General features: G+C 40.7%; 2 protein-coding genes across 4 annotated transcripts in view; one reads left to right on the top strand and one right to left on the bottom strand.

Annotated features, from left to right (window-relative positions):
* The window catches only part of LOC137277259 (DNA-directed RNA polymerase subunit beta-like), an 8,595-nt gene extending 5,125 nt beyond the window's left edge, over nt 1-3,470 (bottom strand). The window contains exons 1-2 of the mRNA XM_067808921.1: nt 2,838-3,470; nt 132-1,214 (exon numbers count right to left, since the gene is read on the bottom strand). Coding sequence (XP_067665022.1) covers nt 132-1,214; nt 2,838-3,470 — 1,716 coding nt within the window. The remainder of the gene's footprint in view (nt 1-131; nt 1,215-2,837) is intronic.
* The window catches only part of LOC137255623 (sodium-dependent glucose transporter 1-like), a 27,330-nt gene extending 4,401 nt beyond the window's left edge, over nt 1-22,929 (top strand). The window contains exons 2-5 of one of the 3 annotated variants that reach the window (XM_067793087.1): nt 5,093-5,243; nt 9,413-9,494; nt 19,609-19,894; nt 21,257-22,923. In XM_067793087.1, coding sequence (XP_067649188.1) covers nt 9,429-9,494; nt 19,609-19,894; nt 21,257-22,230 — 1,326 coding nt within the window. In that variant the 5' untranslated portion in view covers nt 5,093-5,243; nt 9,413-9,428 and the 3' untranslated portion in view covers nt 22,231-22,923. Of the gene's footprint in view, nt 1-5,092; nt 5,244-8,841; nt 9,075-9,412; nt 9,495-19,608; nt 19,895-21,256 lie in introns of those variants that run through there. The other 2 variants (XM_067793095.1, XM_067793079.1) reach the window with 2 other exon arrangements.

Here is a 22,929-nt window from a genome sequence, read left to right as displayed (position 1 = left end):
TGTATGTAGTTAATGAGGGATAGGTAGTTGACGTGTATGTAGTTGATGAGGGATAGGTAGTTGACGTGTATGTAGTTGATGAGGGATATGTAGTTGACGTGTATGTAGTTAATGAGGGATAGGTAGTTGACGTGTATGTAGTTGATGAGGGATATGTAGTTGACGTGTATGTAGTTGATGGGGGATATGTAGTTGAAGTGTTTGTGGTCGAGGAGGTATGTGTAGTTGACGTGTATGTAGTTGATGAGGGATAGGTAGTTGACGTGTATGTAACTGATGAGGGATAGGTAGTTGACGTGTATGTAGTTGATGAGGGATATGTAGTTGAAGTGTATGTGGTCGAGGAGGTATGTGTAGTTGACGTGTATGTAGTTGATGAGGGATAGGTTGCTGACGTGTATGTAGTTGATGAGGGATATGTAGTTGACGTGTATGTAGTTGATGAGGGATAGGTAGTTGAAGTGTATGTGGTCGAGGAGGTATGTGTAGTTGACGTGTATGTAGTTGATGAGGGATAGGTAGTTGACGTGTATGTAGTTGATGTGGGATATGTAGTTGACGTGTATGTGGTCGAGGAAGTATGTGTAGTTGACGTGTATGTAGTTGATGAGGGATAGGTAGTTGACGTGTATGTAGTTGATGAGGGATATGTAGTTGAAGTGCATGTGGTCGAGGAGGCATGTGTAGTTGACGTGTATGTAGTTAGTGAGGGATAGGTAGTTGACGTGTATGTAGTTGATGAGGGATATGTAGTTGAAGTACATGTGGTCGAGGAGGTATGTGTAGTTGACGTGTATGTAGTTAATGAGGGATAGGTAGTTGACGTGTATGTAGTTGATGAGGGATAGGTAGTTGACGTGTATGTAGTTGATGAGGGATATGTAGTTGACGTGTATATAGTTAATGAGGGATAGGTAGTTGACGTGTATGTAGTTGATGAGGTATATGTAGTTGACGTGTATGTAGTTGATGAGGGATATGTAGTTGAAGTGTTTGTGGTCGAGGAGGTATGTGTAGTTGACGTGTATGTAGTTGATGAGGGATAGGTAGTGAACGTGTATGTAGTTGATGAGGGATAGGTAGTTGACGTGTATGTAGTTGATGAGGGATATGTAGTTGAAGTGTATGTGGTCGAGGAGGTGTGTGTAGTTGACGTGTATGTAGTTGATGAGGGATAGGTAGTTGACGTGTATGTAGTTGATGAGGGATATGTACTTGACGTGTATGTAGTTGATGAGGGATATGTAGTTGACGTGTATGTAGTTGATGAGGGATAGGTAGTTGACGTGTATGTATTTGATGAGGGATAGGTAGTTGACGTGTATGTAGTTGATGAGGGATATGTAGCTGACGTGTATGTAGTTGATGAGGGATAGGTAGTTGACGTGTATGTAGTTGATGAGGGATAGGTAGCTGACGTGCATGTAGTTGATGAGGGATATGTAGTTGACGTGTATGTAGTTGATGAGGGATAGGTAGTTGACGTGTATGTAGTTGATGAGGGATAGGTAGTTGACGTGTATGTGGTCGAGGAGGTATGTGTAGTTGACGTGTATGTAGTTGATGAGGGATAGGTAGCTAACGTGCATGTAGTTGATAAGGGATATGTAGCTGACGGGTATGTAGTTGATGAGGGATAGGTAGCTGACGTGTATGTAGTTGATGAGGGATATGTAGTTGAAGTGCATGTGGTCGAGGAAGTATGTGTAGTTGACGTGTATGTAGTTGATGAGGGATATGTAGTTGACGTGTATGTAGTTGATGAGGGATAGGTAGTTGAAGTGTATGTGGTCGAGGAGGTATGTGTAGTTGACGTGTGTGTAGTTGATGAGGGATATGTAGCTGACGTGTATGTAGTTGATGAGGGATAGGTAGTTGACGTGTATGTAGTTGATGAGGGGTAGGTAGTTGACGTGTATGTAGTTGATGAGGGATATGTAGCTGACGTGTATGTAGTTGATGAGGGATAGGTAGCTGAAGTGTATGTAGTTGATGAGGGATAGGTAGTTGACGTGTATGTTGTTGATGAGGGATAGGTAGTTGACGTGTATGTAGTTGATGAGGGATATGTAGTTGACGTGTATGTAGTTGATGAGGGATATGTAGTTGACGTGTATGTAGTTGATGAGGGATATGTAGTTGACGTGTTTGTAGTTGATGAGGGATAGGTAGTTGACGTGTATGTAGTTGATGAGGGATAGGTAGTTGAAGTGTATGTGGTCGAGGAGGTATGTGTAGTTGACGTGTGTGTAGTTGATGAGGGATATGTAGCTGACGTGTATGTAGTTGATGCGGGATAGGTAGTTGACGTGTTTGTAGTTGATGAGAGATATGTAGTTGACGTGTATGTAGTTGATGAGGGATATGTAGTTGACGTGTATGTAGTTGATGTTTGATAGGTAGTTGACGTGTATGTAGTTGATGAGGGATATGTAGCTGACGTGTATGTAGTTGATGAGGGATAGGTAGCTGAAGTGTATGTAGTTGATGAGGGATATGTAGTTGACGTGTATGTAGTTGATGAGGGATATGTAGTTGACGTGTATGTAGTTGATGAGGGATATGTAGTTGACGTGTATGTAGTTGATGAGGGATATGTAGTTGACGTGTATGTAGTTGATGAGGGATATGTAGTTGACGTGTATGTAGTTGATGAGGGATTGGTAGTTGACGTGTATGTAGTTGATGAGGGATAGGTAGTTGACGTGTATGTAGTTGATGAGGGATATGTAGTTGACGTGTATGTAGTTGATGAGGGATAGGTAGTTGACGTGTATGTAGTTGATGAGGGATATGTAGTTGACGTGTATGTAGTTGATGAGGGATATGTAGTTGACGTGTATGTAGTTGATGAGGGATATGTAGTTGACGTGTATGTAGTCGATGAGGGATATGTAGTTGACGTGTATGTAGTTGATGAGGGATAGGTAGTTGACGTGTATGTAGTTGATGAGGGATATGTAGTTGAAGTTTTTGTGGTCGAGGAGGTATGTGTAGTTGACGTGTATGTAGTTGATGAGGGATAGGTAGTTGACGTGTATGTAGTTGATGAGGGATATGTAGTTGAAGTGTATGTGGTCGAGGAAGTATGTGTAGTTGACGTGTATGTAGTTGATGAGGGATAGGTAGCTGACGTGTATGTAGTTGATGAGGGATATGTAGTTGAAGTGCATGTGGTCGAGGAGGTATGTGTAGTTGACGTGTATGTAGTTGATGAGGGATAGGTAGTTGACGTGTATGTAGTTGATGAGGGATATGTAGTTGAAGTGTATGTGGTCGAGGAAGTATGTGTAGTTGACGTGTATGTAGTTGATGAGGGATAGGTAGTTGACGTGTATGTAGTTGATGAGGGATATGCAGTTGAAGTGCATGTGGTCGAGGAGGTATGTGTAGTTGACGTGTATGTAGTTAATGAGGGATAGGTAGTTGACGTGTATGTAGTTGATGACGTGTATGTAGATGACGTGCATGTAGTGTAGTTGATGACGTGTATGTAGTTGATGACGTGTGTGCAGTTGATGACGTGTATGTAGATGACGTGTATGTAGTTGATGACGTGTATGTTGATGACGTGTATGCAGTTGATGACGTGTATGCACTTGATGACGTGTATGTAGATGACGTGTATGTAGTTGATGACGTGTATGTAGATGACGTGTATGTAGTTGATGAGGGATAGGTAGTTGACGTGTATGTAGTTGATGACGTGTATGTAGATGACGTGTATGTAGTTGATGACGTGTATGTAGATGACGTGCATGTAGTGTAGTTGATGACGTGTATGTAGTTGATGACGTGTGTGCAGTTGATGACGTGTATGTAGATGACGTGTATGTAGTTGATGACGTGTATGTTGATGACGTGTATGCAGTTGATGACGTGTATGCACTTGATGACGTGTATGTAGATGACGTGTATGTAGTTGATGACGTGTATGTAGATGACGTGTATATAGTTGATGAGGTATGTGTAGTTGACGTGTATGTAGTTGATGAGGGATAGGTAGTTGACGTGTATGTAGTTGATGAGGGATATGTAGCTGACGTGTATGTAGTTGATGAGGGATAGGTAGTTGACGTGTATGTAGTTGATGAGGGATAGGTAGTTGACGTGTATGTAGTTGATGAGGGATAGGTAGTTGACGTGTATGTAGTTGATGTGGGATATGTAGTTGACGTGTATGTAGTTGATGAGGGATAGGTAGTTGACGTGTATGTAGTTGATGAGGTATGTGTAGTTGACGTGTATGTTGTTGATGAGGGATAGGTAGTTGACGTGTATGTAGTTGATGAGGGATATGTAGTTGACGTGTATGTAGTTGATGAGGGATAGGTAGTTGAAGTGTATGTGGTCGAGGAGGTATGTGTAGTTGACGTGTATGTATTTGATGAGGGATAGGTAGTTGACGTGTATGTAGTTGATGAGGGATGTGTAGTTGACGTGTATGTAGTTGATGAGGGATAGGTAGTTGACGTGTATGTAGTTGATGAGGGATAGGTAGTTGACGTGTATGTAGTTGATGAGGGATATATAGCTGACGTGTATGTAGTTGATGAGGGATAGGTAGTTGACGTGTATGTAGTTGATGAGGGATAAGTAGTTGACGTGCATGTTGTTGATGAGGGATAGGTAGTTGACGTGTATGTAGTTGATGAGGGATAGGTAGTTGACGTGTATGTAGTTAATGAGGGATAGGTAGTTGACGTGTGTGTAGTTGATGAGGGATATGTAGTTGACGTGTATGTAGTTGATGAGGGATAGGTAGTTGACGTGTATGTAGTTGATGAGGGATAGGTAGTTGACGTGTATGTAGTTGATGAGGGATATGTAGTTGAAGTGTATGTGGTCGAGGAGGTATGTGTAGTTGACGTGTATGTAGTTGATGAGGGATAGGTAGTTGACGTGTATGTAGTTGATGAGGGATAGGTAGTTGACGTGTATGGTGTAGTTTATGCCGTTGATGTACACGATATGAGGACAAATACACTGCATGTTTTGGGGTTTGCTTTAAAAACTTTGGAAATTTGTTCACTCTGATTAAAACAGAATCATAACAGAAACTGAAAACTGATAACAGTTTATTTGCAATCAGATAAATATCTACAAGGATGTGAATCATCGTCAGTGACATAAAGTATGGTCAAACCTCAAACCATGTCCTCAAGTTGTGCCTTCCTCGGAATTACATCACGCTAGACGCTCCTGTTTGTGCCTTTTGTGAGGGAGGGACGTCGTATCGGACGGTAAGCCTTCAAAACAACAGCTCGCAGACTTCAGTTGATGTTTTCAGTGAAGAGTCGGGCACATGCTTGTTCTCCGTAGTTTTCCAGCATGGGTCTCGGCATTGTCTTTCCAGACAAGTTAGGACACGAACTTTGGTCTGTTTTTGTCTTTCAAGATGCCTTTTACAGCACCAATAGCTTCGTGAATCCTCATGGTTAAACATGTGGCTGATGTTCACGTTAGCAACGATTTGGCGACAGATTCTGTTTCATGATTTGTGGCTATTGAAATCGCATATGTATTCAAGTTATAAAGCAAGAATGACACTGTATGACAGAACGGTTATCCACGGGCAATCTGTAGCGCAAATGGGTGGCGCAGCATAGAGAAAATGACCAGTCTTTTTACATGCGAGCGAAGCGAGCAAAGGTTGGCAACGTACATTCCTCGCTTCTGTTAAATAAATATTTTTCATGTCAAAATAAAATGGCGCCACCATCAAAGGTATACACCCAGTTCTTCACTGGGTTGTGCTCTCACATCTCGAACCCCAGGTTGAATAGTTACTCACGTGAAATATTCTTTATTCAACATTTTAAGCGCAACTCGTGGTATATCAGACCGTTCCTCGCCTCCATTCCCCTTCCAGCTTCCGGTTCAACGGAGTGAAGGAACAGGAGGGTATTATTCCATATGGAATACTTACAGTTACCTCCCCTGATTCATTCGTCCATTACGCCAGAAGTGTTTTATGTAGAATAAATGTTATGAAAATTCCAACAATGGAGACGACAGATAAGACAAATAAACTCCAACAGGTTCATGATAAAATTAGGCAAAATGGTATTTCTTTTTCATTTCTGTTTATTCTTGTTCCGCCACTTCGTTCAACCAGAAGCTGGCCGTGGTAATGGAGGCGAAGAACGATCTGAATACCACGAGTGGCTCTTAAAATGTTGAACAAAACATGAGTACGTGAGTAATTATAAAACATCTGGTAGGAAATCTGAGAGCTCAACCAAATGAGGAAATAGGACTGTACCTTTGATGGTGACGCTATTATATTTTGACATGAAAAATATTTTTCGATCCCAAGAGAGGGAAGTATGTTGCCAACTTTTGCTCGCTTCGTTCGGATATAGGAAGACTTGTCATATTCTCTATGCTGCGAAACCCCGTTTGCGCTACATTTTGCCTGTGGGTTATCACACTCGTGTGTTTTGGAATGGTAATGAGACTGACAGGAACTGTTTCGATTCTCAGTAAGTTGTCAAAGAATGTAATATTATCCATATGCATTTTTGAATAAATATAATACATATACAGAAGCGTCATTCTTTCACAAAATACACAGCTGTTGGTGTGTGCATTTATCTTCATTGATTTTCTCATAAATCCCCCACTAAAGCAAATGGTTTTGAAAATACAGATAGACTGACAGATTATATTTCAGTATAATGCCACAGGTAAAAAGGTAAAAAAAATAACGCGTACACATGAAATAGACATACGGCAGCATTTTTAAGGTTTTTTAATGAACTTTGGAAGAAAAAAACTAAAAGTTCTTCTAAGTAATTTTTTCAGTTGATCGTAGCAGACCTTCAAAATGTGTTCATCGTTGTTGTGAACGGAATGGTTCTGAAAGTAGGCCCCTTGTATCCCAGATCATTCTCTCTTGTGAAGTAAGTTTGAATATAGCACACCATTGTGTCTTACTAAATCAACGGGCAACAATTGAGACCTTGCTGTGCAACACTGCCTCTTTGTTGTACATCACTGACACACAAATTACAACCTTTCACAAAATGGCGACTTTCTCTGTGGTGATTCAGGGATTTATATTCATTGTGAGGTCATGTTAGTCAACATTTCTGATCCTTCAATCTGCCTACTGTTACTGTAATGATCTTCAATGGAGACTACATACTGCGTGCGTGAGTCACTGTGTTTCGTGGATGAAACGTTTATAATTTCTGTTGAATATTAGTATGAACAATTTGTTATCCTCATCACTTTGAATTCAGTAGAGTTCGCAGGGGTGGATCTAGCTAGAGAAAGGAAGGGCGTACACTAGTGAGAAATGGAGGGGTGCACAATTCATTTTCCCAGAGTTTTAATGGTCATTTAACAAAATTTCAGAACTAAAGGGGGTTGCGCACCCCTGCACCCCTGCACCCCTGCACCCCTGCCCCTGTTCTCTATCTTCGTAGTCTCCCGCAAAGTTGTTATCAGTCTCATAAATCATTGGAAAATTCCATCAGATTCATTGTTAAGATTTTCTGTTATTCGCACGAGTGTTTATGGTTACTAAAACTAGGGCGACTTTATGTTGCATATTACAAGTAGATCAATAGAGACATGCTAGCAATGGTTACCCAATATGGGCGGAATAGAGGTAGGGGCAGAAAATAGTCATCACGAGGGGCAGAAAATAGTCATCACGAGAGGCAGAACTCATTGACAGCAATCAAGGATCATCATCCAGAAATAAAAAAAAAATCCAAATTTCTAGCCGTACACCTGTCCGCATTCGAGAGAGAATGTCAAAACTAAACATTTTTTCCAAGCTTTGTAAAAATGCCACCCCGAAATGCTAATGGCGTTTCAGTGACAATTGGCCACGTATTTATGCGAAAAAGCGGCGTTTTCATGACGCAAGGCCGCATTTGAAGAGCCCTGGGACGTTCTGACTGTATCCCATGTGTATTCTAGGTGTATTCCAGGTGCATTCGAGCTGTATTCCAACTTCAGTCGAAACATTCCGATACATTTGAAGCATATTCCACATGAAGCCATGTATAGCAATCGAAACACATTTCGACTCATTCAAGACATTTTGATAGGAATTGAAGTAGCTTGTCTTTTCTGTTCTCCGTCGAATATGTTCAGAATGCTGTTAGAATGCACAATGCAGTAGGAACACATATAATGCTGGAAGAATGCAGTTCGAAAATGTACCTAAGATGCCCTTTGATATTTTTCCATTTCGAATGTACCTCCAAATTCTTGTTCAAGACATTCGGGCATATTACAAGATTTGACCCGATTAGTTGGAAAGCATTCGGAATGCAGTAAGAACTTTTAGAATTCAGTTCGAATTTCCAGGAATCTTCAGATATTTTCATCTAGACAGCATTCCGGCTCATTCTGCCGCAAGTGTGACGGGTCTGTTGAGCCGACAGGTCTTAAGTTCACATAAATCATAAATATGCATGAGTGGGCGGAGCTTATGTGACCATATGTGACGTAGCACATAAGCCCCGCCCACTAATGATTATTCATGTTCAATCGGGACATATGACCTGTCGGGGTTTAAGGGCCGCACACGGGTCTGTTAAACTGAAACAATCCACAAGTGGATGTGAAATTAAAGTAAGTGAGTAACCGATCACAGATATCCGGTATCATTTCAGTGACGACAGATAAGCGTTCAAAGGCAAGTATAGCGATTAACGGCGTAAAACGTTATGAGACCAAGAGCAATTCAGGCTCGAGCCATTCATAAAGATAACCTTAAGACGAGTAGAGTAGTGCGCGCTTTTCAGTTAACGGGAGCCAATTGCCGTCTCCCACTATGGTCCGAGTATGTCATGTTCTGTGTTGATTTTATGATAAGAGATTGACTGAGACAGTGTAAACCTGTAGGGGTAAAGAGCCTTGTGTTGCGTTTGTGTTTGAATGTATGTGTGCCAGTACATGAATGCTATGTGGTTAACTCGGTGTCACGGTCGTCCGACCCCTCACTTCTTGACTTCGACGGATCAAGCGAGTGGAGATCCTAAGAACCCATCTACCCTGACCATTACAGGACGTATTGCTGACCCTCGAATGCAGTTATGACAAAGACTAAGGTATCTGACATTGTATAACACACCTTTTGAAGAGCAGATACGTTTGGACTGCTACCTCTCTAAGATAACAGAATTCCCGAGCTGCACTTTCACGTTTCCGATTTTCATGTCATGATTTCTTTATAGCGACTGGACGCTATGCTAATATTAATCGACAGGAGAGACTTGTTTGTCCGTTGTATTCAGATCTCAGATGAAAACAGTTTACAAGTCACTGTTATAGACATCAGCGCGAAGAGACAATAGACGGACCAATCTCACAAACTTGAGGACAGGCGACACTTGATACGGTCTGAATCTTGTAGCGCTAATAGATTATTTACCGTTCTGTGCTTCAGCCTCACTGATGTGAATATGGAGATGTCGACGTTGAGGAAGCTGGGGTTGACGGGACTGTTGGTGTACACCGCGGCACTCGAGGTAAGTGGGTGAGTGAGTGTGATTTTACTCCACGTTCCGCAGTAATCAGGCAATATTGCGGCGAGGGACAGAGGACTGAGTGTCTTACATTGAATCCAAGATGGGGGATTAAACCCGGCCCTTCCTGACGATGTAACGCTTTGACTACAATCAATGCATTAAATACGGCCAGTCCGACCGCTCGAAAGGGTCAAGTTTTCTGACGGAAGGTCTGAATTTACAGCTAGCCAGACCGACGGTCTGGTGCAAATTTGAGATTTTCCATACATCTGAGTGAAATCTGGTCTGGTTAAATACATTTTGGGATGGTAACAAAACACGCCAAATCATATAGACCTAAACTTTCACAGCAAAAATAACCTGGTTTCCGCAGTGCGGAAACCTGATGGAAAGTGGACTGAAACTTAAGTTTCCACCAAGAATCCAGTGAGTTTCCGTTCTTTTACACTGAGTTTCCGCAATGACGGAAACTGTCAATTACCCACTTTCTAAGGGTTTCCGCACGGTATCCGTTACCCATGCTCCAACAAGTTTCCGTTGAGTTTCAGTTAAGTTAGAGATCCATCAGGTTTCCGCAGGGTTTCAGTCACCAAGACTCCATCAGGTTTCCGCAGAGTTTCAGTTACCAAGACTCCATCAGGTTTCCGCAGAGTTTCTGTTGCCAGAAAACTTTCCACAGCATTTCATTTACTCGGGTTCACAGGAGTCATTCAATGTGTGTCATTGCATATAACATTCTTGTTACTCCTGGTTGGCAAAGACAGTATAAGGAGTTTGTGTACAATCATCACGTATACATAAAGAAAAACAAAAGATACAATAAGATTCACTGTTTTATTTTCAGACAAATATGGATCAAACATATATCTAATAACTAATAAAAAGATATAGCACTAGATAACAGATCAATATTTGTCACTTATGACAAAAATATTTCTAAAAACATGCTATAACAGTTGCATCCCTTGACTCCTCCTGCACCTCCTCACGCTGACACAGAAAAACACACCCCAGTCAGTCAATGCTAAACATATAATAACACACACCATGCAATACAATACAACAATAAAATAAAATGCAATAAAGAACTTAGGTTACACTGAAAGTACAAAAAATGTATTTAAAGTAAATAAAGGTCTCTTGGAAAATAGACAAAAATTAAGATTGAATAAAATTGTATTAATTGAAATACAATCAGAATATCAAAACTATTAAAGTTTTACATTGAGAATAATTCAAATTTAATTGATCACAGATAAAATTACGTTCATGTGATCGATTAGCTATTTACTAGCCCACTTGGGCATCCTTGAGCGGATATCTCTGTCACTGTGGTTGGATGCCGCATCCTGGTCTTCATGTTGGCCTTAGCTTTGGTGGTGGCGTTGAAAATTGTGGCTGAGTCCAGTGCAGACATCTTGAGTTTAGAATCCCAGGTAAAGGGGTAAGAGAGCAATGAATTGGCATCTTCTTCATCACTCACAACTGGTGAAGTCATTTCCAAGGTAAGTATAGTTGAAACCCTTTCCTTTCGTCGATCTGGCCAGTCAATAGTTTTCAGGCTTTTCATGCGCAGTGCAATTTTCTGAAAATTAAACAAAAATCAATCAACAGATAAACCATAATGCCAAGATGGATTGCAAATTATTAAAAAGGAAGTGTCGTGACAAATTATTTACTTCATTAATCACCCCAACACAAGTTAAGCAGTTCATCACATTTAATGACATATCCTATTTTCTTATGGACACACAATCTGTTGCTCTGAAGTGACATGAAGTCACTGAAGTGTAATAACATGTTTATGTATCACCATTAACTGACTTGATTCTTATGTTATGATTTATGAAATTATGATCTGAATCATGTGTTACATATATTAAGAATGTAAAAAGCAATAATCCATAAACATTTTAAATGTATATTTCCGGAACTTAGAATCTGTCACACATTGTAATGAGAAGAATTGTTACATGTTATTATTCGAATAGATATACTTACGGATTTCATTCATTTTGGGTTTTTTTGGGTTTTTTTGCTGCTGTTCTGTGTGACACTTTCTTTCCGGTTTCTTGTCTACTGAGATCATCACGCCTGTTCCGCCACTCTACAAAGCGCTTCTGAAAATAAATGTTTAAAGTACTATACAGCATGTTTCACACATTTTAGTTCATCTGTTAGGCAAAGGTATTTATATATGCCATGCTGGCTTGGTTACTGAAGTTAACATCCATAAATCTGTCTTTACACTATTATTTAAATCATTAACTATTTATAATGACAGGCAGGTGAGTGAAAATTACCTTCACAAGATCCTATTGACCATCCTTGGTCGTGATATAGTCACTTGTTTCTTTGACTACTATATTCATCGAGTCCTCGTCATCGGCTTTACTGAAATAAAAACAAATGTCATTTTTCTTGCACTTCATTCAATCATGCATTCAACACAATGTCTATTAAAATTAACGATCGTCAGTGAAAATTATACAACCAAGTAAACTGCAGATTTATAACTTTGAATACATATATTGTTCTGAAAGTTTACCATTTTGTAGTTAAATGATTTAAAATAACTTCCAAAAAGGCTAACCATCCTTTGTGTTATTTCGTGCAAATTCTATGTACATCCTGTTTGCCAAAGTTATGCAACCGGTAAGTGAACAACTGACATAAAGATCATGATAAAAGAAGTTTAGTTATATCACATGACATAACCTTGCAGCAATTAAGCATTGTAAAATCAAGGGGTCAGTTTGATGGCAATTTCACACAGGTGTAATGTTAAACTGATTTAGTTTACCGGCTATTCAAATCCATTTGCAAATGATACTTTCATGTATTTTTCATTTTGAGAAAACGTACGTAGGGAAGTGAATTAATGAAATATTCAAAGTGAAATTACCTAGTAACATGAGCACATACCTTCGATAGACAAGGGTGATCCTCCAGGAGCAGTCGTGTCCAGATTTTTCTCACAACAGCCTAAAAGATTAAATTAAATACGTTAAATATAACAGGTATATATATATATGATTATGCTCAACACGTATGTATTAAATTATTGAAAAATTACATGAAATTTTAAATGTATCCTACGCAGAGCTAACAGTTTCTTATATGAATTTAGTGTTTGCCTCAAATAGTTCAGAAACACATCTGACCCCTCTGAGCGAATTTGGGGGTAAACAATTTCATTTCACTAATGATCCAGGATTGCATTTAATAAATTACACCGAAATGTTGCCATTGTAAAAGCCCATAATTTTTATCATTCTTTAAAATATATCTGAATTGGTGAAATACATCTTGCAATACCCAGTAAACCCATGAGTGAACCACTACATATGGCGGATCTTTTTGATGCAGATCGTAATTCATCCCCTCCCCCCCCCCCCCCCCCCCCACACACACACCTTTTGTACAAGTGTTAACCGAGTTGCAACGTTAAAATTTGCAACCTATTAACAGGAGCACTAAAATCAAAAGTCAGCCCCTTTAAACTTAAGTAAATACTTCTGGTTAGTACTAAGATAGTTACTTACAAATACAAGCTTGGTGTATTCTATACCATGTCGATCTATTGAAATGGAATATAAACAAACTTATTTTTCAGGCCTATTTTACTTAGATTTAACGATAACATTTAAAAATAATACGAGCGAAAATATACATTCGCGGGATAAACTTTATAATCTATCCGGATTTCTGTCATTAACGCAATATTTCTTTAAACGTTATTTACAATAAAGTACCCTCGGTCTTACCTGACACATCCGAGGTACTCCGAGTTGCTCGCATCCGTTCTCTGCTTTCTTCTCCAAGTCGCGAATTCTTTCGTCGAGTGCTTTTGGGGAAAGTGAGGTGGCCATGGCAAAGTTTACACGACGCAGCCATCTTATGCTTAAAGTTTTGAAAAATAATTGCTAGGAAAACAAATTTGTTCCTACCCGCCAAACAAGATGGCGTCTCGCTAACACTCACGGGAAATAGACAGTTTTGTCATTGTGTTTTTTTAAATAAATCTAATGTGACCATTTGACAGTAGATTTCCTCGTTCTACAACAAAAGAGGAAGGTACACCCTGTTGTGAGTTGTTTTGTTAACAATTAGATAGTCTCGCGTGGACGTGATCCTGTCGCCATTCGTTTATTTGTTTACATTGCCGACATCAAAGGGGAGTGTGAAAAGTGGAATTCAGCGGATTGAATGTAAGTACTCAAAGTGACAACAGTGAGCAGTTATGGTTTTAGCAGTCTTTTCATCGCATTAGCGTCACTGATTGCTTTTTCTCAGTGTCAAGCATCAATATGTAGACCTTGTGATTATTAACAGTGATTAATTGTGAAAACATGTTCACCTTACTTTAACATGCCCGAGCGTCATGAGTCCTACTGATTTAGCACTCATGGGAAACTTTATTGTGGCAAATAAGTTATTTTCTAAAATCCTGTCAGGAGAAGGTAGTATCCGGATATATTTCTGCTGGATGGACCCCCCCCCCCCCCCCCCCCACGTACCATGTAAGTAATTTACGCACTGTGCTCACAACATTGTTTGTTCTTTTCAGTTATACACCCAGATCTACTATCCCTATCTACCCTTTAAGTTAACTTTACTACTATTACTAATATAATTTGGTGATGTGTCACAATTTCTTTGAAACCTTAATTCCTTTGTCAATGTGAATGAAGAATGAAGCACAATCCCACTGACCTTTGGCTATGATTTGTACATGCATAATTTCTGTAGACTATTCGTGGCACTTTCTGCTGCAGGGACACAGTTCTTTGTGGACATTGCGACAAGTAATTGTCAAGAAAAACAGCCTAAAATCACGAGAAATACGTTTCTGAAATATGGTTGGTTTCTACAATATTTGTTTTAACATGGGTACCCAGAGATATTCCGCATATATGTCTTCGTTATATCTATTCATATAATCTGTACTCCAGAAATATTTCAACCAAGTCACATCATACATTTATTAGTTCATCAAATTATCTAGTATCTTATGTTCTGTGTCAGTTCTGTGTATCCAGTTGTACCAGTTAATCAGTTTCATGGTTTGATATTTGTTTTATAACCATTAAAACCTTGTCCGTCAGTACATGTTGCATGTGTTAGCCCTACAATGCATTGACATTATCATCACACCTCAAGTTTCATATTTCTGAAAGAATCGTTGTGTCAGTTATTTGATTTACAGATATGGATTGTGGATCAACAAACTCGGAGAATGATGCCCGGTAAGGGAATCTCTTTTATAACAATATCATTCATATAGCTTTATAATGAAGCTGACACTATGTTAATACATACAACAAACCTTTTTGACCTCACTCAAAGTGTAACTGTACATGGATTCAAGCATAATATATACATATATTTTAAATTCCAGGAGAAATACGGCTTTTCTGTCCTCACTGCCAGACGTCTGTTTCAAGAAAACACGTTATCTCCATCTCCGTAACAAGATGTTTGTTAGTTTGTAAAGATTTTTCGGGTGAATGACAAATGTTTCATCAGGTTAGTCATCAAAGAATTTTTAGATTTCACTAAAAATCGAGTTTGCACTGTCACTTTGCTATCCATGTTTAATATATTTAATGTATGTATCATACATGTAACTGTAATAACTGAAAGTGAGCAAATGGTAATACGTATTTAATATTTGTAATACATGTTATCTGCATTATCATATATATTGCTGTGTTTCATTCATTGAATTGTCTCTCAGTTGAATTGATGATTCAAACTGAATATCCTTTTCCTTTCCAGACACTGACAGTGACCAAGATATTAATATGTAATAAATATAACAAGATAATACAACATATTTCAGCTTTCTAAACTAACCGAACTCTCATTGTCATCTTCCTTGTACAGAAACCTAGCGGAAACCTACATTACCCAAGATCCACAAGGTTTCCGCAAGACCAGAAACTTACTCACTCCAGCTATAAAGGTTTCAGTAAACTGAAACTAAATGGAAACTTCCAACTACAGTTTCAGTTGACGGAAACATGACGGAAACTAAGACTTGTTTGTTTCAGTTGTGGAAACTATGCGGAAACTCTCATTGCGCGTTTCCTGAAACTGAAACCTAGCGGAAACCTACATTACCCAGTATCCATCAGGTTTCCGCAAGAACGGAAACCAAGTTATTTTTGCTGTGTTTGTTGAATACATGCACGTATTCCAGGATGTATCCACTATGTTCTGTGTTTGAGCACTGTAAAGCAGACATACATGGACTGAGATAATTATATTTCCACGCCCTGTAAACATCAGTTCAGTTTTTGCGGAAGCATATATATCATGGCGTCCATTATGGCGCGGTCGTGTCGTGTGTGATGTCGTTTTACTGACAACAACTGCATTTAAAAAATGCCCGCAGACATCTGTTTCAAATCATATTTCGGGCCTTAAGAAAAGCAAGCCTTTTAGAAATACTGGTTTACACAATTCTGGTCTATAGAAGGCGATGTTGTTGATCACGTGGTCAGGTTGTTAACGTAGCTGACGGCGTAGTTCGGTACGTATGTAATCAATGTTCATGATATCGACCCCTGGATTGTCGGCTCAGAGTTCATTATAGGGCCAATAATTAAGTACGTCATGGTACTTTGCGGGACCTTAGTACTTCCAGTGCCAAACAACGTTTCATGCCTTTTATCACCTTTATCAGTTTACATTAAGTGACCGACAATGCTTACAGGAATAGCAAATTTCCGATTTACCCCTTCTCAATTTAGCCAACTGTTACGACTGTCAACAGCCGAGACGGCCATGCGTGGTTGTGCACCTGTTCTGGTATAGTAAGGTCTTTTACTTGACGGTGGCGCAGTTTGGAACCAGAACTGGTTCTTGGATATACGCGTGTCACCGAAAAGCCAGTACCGGAAGTAAGCTGGACCCCGCCTCGCATATCGCAAGTAGGCGCACGCAACGAAAGCGTGGAACCAGCTTAGTACCGGAAGTAGCGTCCCGTATGACGTATAGACTCATTTACCGTTTGTCGTCCTAGAGCAGGAGCGGCGCCGTTACGCAAAAAGCTACACATAATAAATGCTTCAAATTTTACTAGAAGACCTCTTGCATATACACCACGAGGATGAGCAGACAAATGAATCGATTATATCTGAATTGCATATGCAGCATCTGGTGTTCTGCACGGATTCACTATCCTAATTCCTGTAAATAGATTCGTCCGTCTCTGTGTCATGAAATGTAATTACCCTAAATGTATTCATAGCCAAGTATACGTTCGTAAAAAAACGCATAGTATCGAAAACCAAATCTGCCACTGACGATTGTCGTTAAAGTAATAATCCTTCTGATCGTGTCCCTCTCGCCTCAACAAAGGTCCTGCTGCGAGGGTTTGGGGACAGTACTTGGGAGCATCAGATTCCCAGCTCTTGCCAACACCGTACAATTCAAAGTCTGGGTGACACTTACGACCTTGGCATAATGGACGACATGACATGCTTCCACAAAACCTGGACCCATCTGTACAGGGTGTGGAAATATAATCAACACAATCCATGTGTGTCTGATTAACATTACATAGACACAGAATATGATCGATACAACATGCACGCTGGGCTACGTGTGTGTATTTAACAAAGTGTAGGTTAATATGATTTGGTTTATTTGTTGTTAAACGCCGCACTCAGCTATATCGCAGTTACTTGGCAGCGGTCTGTAGATAATCGAGAATGGACAAGAATATCCAGGGATCAACAACATGAGTCTCCAAATGTGTCTGAGTGGGGCATTCATGCTTAACAGCCGTATAGTATCTTCATGAGCTGGCACTATAAAGTCAAGTCTGGGCCGATACAAGCAGTTAGACATACTCGTGAATACATGACGTCATATGAGCGAAATATTCTCCAGTGCGACTTTCCATTTCATGTGCCCCCATTTCACCTCACCGTTTAGTTTTACGTAACATTCAGCAATATTCTAGCTATATGGTGGCGGTCTGTAAATAATCGAGCCCGGACCAGACAATCCAATAGAATAGATCTAATCAATTGGGATACGATAGCATGTGTCAACCAGGTCAGCGAGTCTGTCCACACAATCCCGTCAGTCGCATCTTATGGCAAGCATGGGTTACCGACGATCAAATCTAACCCGGATGTTATCGGGTTCTCATTGTCACATATTCACATGATAACGTCCCTGTGGTTACCATGGCCATGGGACCCTGTAGTCAACTTTCTGAAGACGTTGTATAGCACACAAGAACAGCGTTTACATCATATAGCCTGTTGTTGCTTAACGCAATGTTTCTTTTATGCAGTCTTTAAATGATCATAACACGGAGCCCAGTTATGGAAACTGTGAGCTTCCATGAGTGATTGAGTGAGTGAGTGAGTGATTGATTGATTGAGTGAGTGAGTGAGTGAGTGAGTAGGTTGTTACGTTGCCTTCAGGAACACCACAGCAATATCACATCGAGGAGACCAGAAGTGGATTCCACGCATTGTACCAACCTGGGGCATCGAACACTGGTCTTCAGCGTGAACCATTATGATACCCCACTGTCACTTTCCCTTGCAAGGACAGTCGTGACCGACTCGTTATATCCCGGGAGAAGCCGAGTTGCGACTTCCCTGGCGTATGAACATCACAACTACTTCAAACAAGAACGATAACTTTATTTCTATTTCACTCGAACAGTAATTACCTTGACAGAAGCAATCGACAACTGCTCTTAAATTATTTTATCCTGTTTCTAGAAATAATTATGATAATGTGTTGAAAACATAGTCTAATGTTATTATTAACTGCTGTTCGCTTTAGTTTTACAAGTGTATATTGTAAAATACTATTTGGAATCAGAAATGAGTATTTTTTTTCTTCTTGAATTAAGCAATTAAAATATTTTAAGCCAGAAGAATATATCAATCAATCTATTTATCTATCGTGCGAAGCTGTTTAACGACATGCTAAAGTCATGTAGGCTGGCGTAGCTCTCGCATGGCTGACGAAGGGAAGACAATAGTACATGGATGAAATAGTACAGAATGATTGTAAACATGTGACAGAACGCACCGAGTGGTCAATGTTCCGGATTTCGAGGCCCGCTCTGTCACTTAGTGTACAGACAGTAGTCTGATTCTTCATCGTCGACGTAATCGTTGGTGAGGTGACGGCCGTGGTCGACGACCCGACTAGCGGCACAATCCGTCCGCTTCTGTAGATGACCTGGGCCCGTCTGTTCTCGTCTCCGTGACTAGTCTCCGTGACTAGTCTCCCTGATTGGTCTCTCCGATCGGTCTCAGTGTTTGGTCTCCTTACTAACCATATCAGTCAGGTTTTACACATAAGGCCATTACGTCACTTTGTGCAAGGTCACTGGCCCATGCACATGTACATACGTAAGAATCGCCGACGTGTGGAGGTGTTAAGTGTCATCTATTGAAAGCGTTGAGAATTAAGGTTCCTGCCCGGATAGGGTTTACGGTAAGAGTGGTGGTCGCTGAACGCATTGAACCGTCCATGGAGATACATTTTCGGCGCTATTTGGGCATATAGTGGAACTAAGAGATCGTTTGATTATGTGAAGTTTTAATGTAACCTTAATAAGATGATTTAGTCGATGACATAATTAAATATACATTTTTTTAGGGAATGATAATGGAAATTGATCCAATAAAGAGATAATAAGTCACTAAGGTAACCATAGCGCATTGTTAAAGAACTTGATTCAAGGTTAACCTCAGTGAAGGTTGCTTTTCGAAAGGAGCCTTCTTGACAATAACCTTTAGTAGCCGGAACCTAGTTTTAAAACTATTTGATAATGCACATGCGTCACGTTTTATGTACTTGGTAGACGAAGTGAGGGAATGTTGTTTTACGCCGCTTATAGCATTTATTCCCGCAATATCACGGCGGGGGACACCAGAAATGAGCTTCACATATTGTATCCATGTGAGAAAAAGAACCCGGATCTTCGGCGTAACGATCCAACGCTTTAACCACAAGGCTACCCCACCGTCCTGTATCTGAGAGAAATTCGTAAACACGTGCTCTGGACCCCCTTTTTTCATACACTCATAGAGATATTCATTGCATGTGTTTGTTTTGTTTTTCCAAGGGGAGTTTCACTGGCGTGCTCGGACCGACATTGCCGGCGCTTGAATGTCTCTTCAATTCCAACCTAAAAACCATCTCAATCATTTTCTTCGTATTTGGCATGATGAATGCCCTCGGTTCAGTGTTGGGCTGTTTTGTCTTGTCGCGATTGGAGCTCCATCTTGTGATGTCAGTAGCGACGACAATAGCCCTTGTGTCACAGTGCGTCTTTCCTTTCCTGGATGACGTGTACTCCGCCATTGTCATGTCCGCCATTACCGCCCTCTGCATAGGCGTCCTCTTCAACAGTAAGTATTTGGATTGACATTACATGACCTCATGACAAATCAGGTATACACTGGACCTCTTTAATTGTAAGTATTTGGATTGACATTACATGATCTCATGACAAATCAGGTATACACTGGACCTCTTAGACAGTAAGTATTTGGAGTGACATTACATGACCTCTTGAGAAATCAGGTATACACTGGTCCTCTTTAACAGTAAGTATTTGGAGTGACATTACATGACCTCTTGAGAAATCAGGTATACACTGGTCCTCTTTAACAGTAAGTATTTGGATTGACATTGCCTGATTTCATGACAAATCAGGTATACAGGGGTCCTCTTTAACAGAAGTACTTGGGCTGACATTACATGCATTCAAGGCATGACAAATCAGGTGTACAGACAGCAGGGGGGATTTGGGAACTCAGATATGCAGCTATCTGACTTTCCGTCCAGTCGTGAGGTCTAAATCCACAATTGGTTTCTTTAATGATCTTGACTTTGACAGATCTCGTTTGCATAAGCGTCGATCGGGAGAACGGATGAGTTTCCAAATTTTCAGATCAAAAGTCGTTAAAAGGTGAGTGTTACCCTAGGCTAGTATTCGTATACTGTGCCTCATCTGGCGTGGACAAACGATACACAATGAAGTTATGTACCGAAGAAAGTATGTATCAACCCTCCATTTCACATGTGGCTTTAGGCTCTATTTATCTGTTGCTTGTTTGTTGTTGAAGGCCCTAATCAGTGATATTCCACCAGTATAGAAATGTTCCAGTTTGGATCAGGCGATATCGATCTACACAACTGGGATACGATGATATGTGTCACACATGTCAGCGAGTATCATCCACCATCCATCCCGTTACCCGCCTCTGACGGCAAGCATGGGTCCTTAAGATCATTTCTGGCCCGGATCTTCACGTGTCGAATATTGATTGTTCTGTTAATATTTACAGTGTGTGAGTGAGTGAGTTTAGTTTTACGCCGCACTCAGCAATATTCCAGCTATTTGGCGGCGGTCTGTAAATAATCGAGTCTGGACCAGACAATCCAGTGATCAACAACATGAGCATCAATCTGTACAATTGGGAACCGATGACATGTGTCAACCAAGTCAGCGAGTCTGACCACTAGGTCCCGTTAGTCGCCTGTTACGACAAGCATAGTCGCCTTTTGTGGCAAGCATGCGTTGCTGAAGGCCTGTTCTTCCCATGGACCTTCACGAGTCTTTATTATTTACACACGCCAGTAATATGTGATAACGGTTATAAACCAATAACCTACAAAAACCTATCATCATTCATGAATAAATGTTTACAAGTGCTTGTATGTGTCACATATGATCATTGCTTTAAACATCATCCATGTGTTTGCAGGTCGAATATTCCGAGCTGATGACCTATGGCCGCAACAACCGTTCTCTGTCCATCTGGTCATCGCAGGGTTTGCTCTGGGCCCGATCGTAGCATCCTTGGTGTCTGCACCCTTCCTGAACGATCAGGAGTTTCAAAGCAATAGTACCTCACTCGACATAGAAAACGCATCGCTGTGTCCCAAGGATACCTCTCGTGTTCAGTACGTGTATGTAATCCTGGCGTGTTCTGGAATCCCCTTGGCTGTCACCATGCTGGTTCTCTACGTGTACTTCCAACAGAGAGCTCCGTGCTATGCCAACGTATTTGAGTCGAGCGCTACCGGTGACCGCTCCACCAACCGGCGAGGATATACTCTGTTTCTTGTGTTCTTTTACCTTCTTTGTATGCCAGCTGGTGGTATATTCGTAACCTACGGCAACCTGCTGTCGACTTACGGAGTGAACAGCCCGCTGGAGATCAGCCCAAGCTACATGGCGTTGATAACAGCACTGTTCTGGGGAACCTTTGTGACCGGGCGGATTACCATGACAATAATTTCCATCTTCGTTCGTCAGATCTGGATCATAACAGTCTGCTACATCGGCTTGTTCTCAGCATCTATACTGCTTATTGTTCTCGGAGGAGAAAGTGAAACTTGTCTGGCAGTTGTAACAGCTTTCTTCGGATTTTTCTGTGCACCTTTCTCCGCTTTGAGCTTCTCGTGGGCCAGGGAGCACGTGAAGCTGACAGGATTTGTAATAGCACTAGGAAGTGTTGGGGAATACACGGGGTCCATGGTGGGCCCATACGTGGGTGGTGTTCTTATAGGGACGTATGGTTCGGACGCCTTTTTGTACGTTGTGCTTGGTATTGTGACCTATCAGTTTTCTATATTTTGTTGCTTCTACGTCATAGGCAAATACATCCTGGAGAAAAGGGTGGATGAACGGATGCAACTGCTTCAGTTAAGCTCAAGTGAGTCAATAAGTGACTGAGGTTAGTTTTATGCCGTGTTTAGCAATATTCCGGCAAAGCCACGACGAGTGCTACCAGAAATGGGATCCACATTGTATCCGTCACTCACTCACTCATTCACTCACTCACTCACATTACCACCCACTGACTGACTGACTCACTCACTCACTCAAACTCGCACGCTCACCAACTGACTGACTCACTCAAACTCGCTCGCTCACCCACTGACTGACTGACTGACCGACTCACTCACTCAAACTCGATCGCTCGCTCACTGAGTGACTGACTCACTCACTCAAACTCGCTCGCTCACCCACTCACTCACTCTCGGTGAAGATATTTTGTCTGACGTGCTGGGCAATGAGAATATACACCCAGTATGGATATAGCAAAACAAACAGGGTGTGTTCTTTTTTCCATAGAGTGGTATTTCACACTATCTGAAAGTGTATGGTGACTGTTCACTTGACAGTAACATTATATAAGCTACATGTCACATGAATGTTGGTTTATTGCTTCATGCGTGTGAATCAGAATTTCTGATAGTATACGCAAAATACACACTGTAATGTGGTGAAGTCATTTACGCTTTTGTAGATATCGTTTAAAACACATCAAATAAACAATTCTCTTCCTCTGATAGATCCACTTGAAGGTGTAATGCAGGAGACCAGTAACACTACCTCTTGTGTTCAATAAAGATTCGTATCATCCAGGCA

Source organism: Haliotis asinina, chromosome 1, assembly GCF_037392515.1.
Source record: "Haliotis asinina isolate JCU_RB_2024 chromosome 1, JCU_Hal_asi_v2, whole genome shotgun sequence".
Lineage (NCBI taxonomy): Eukaryota > Metazoa > Mollusca > Gastropoda > Lepetellida > Haliotidae > Haliotis > Haliotis asinina.
Note: the sequence above shows the minus strand (reverse complement) of the source record. Positions and strands in the feature narration are given on the sequence as shown.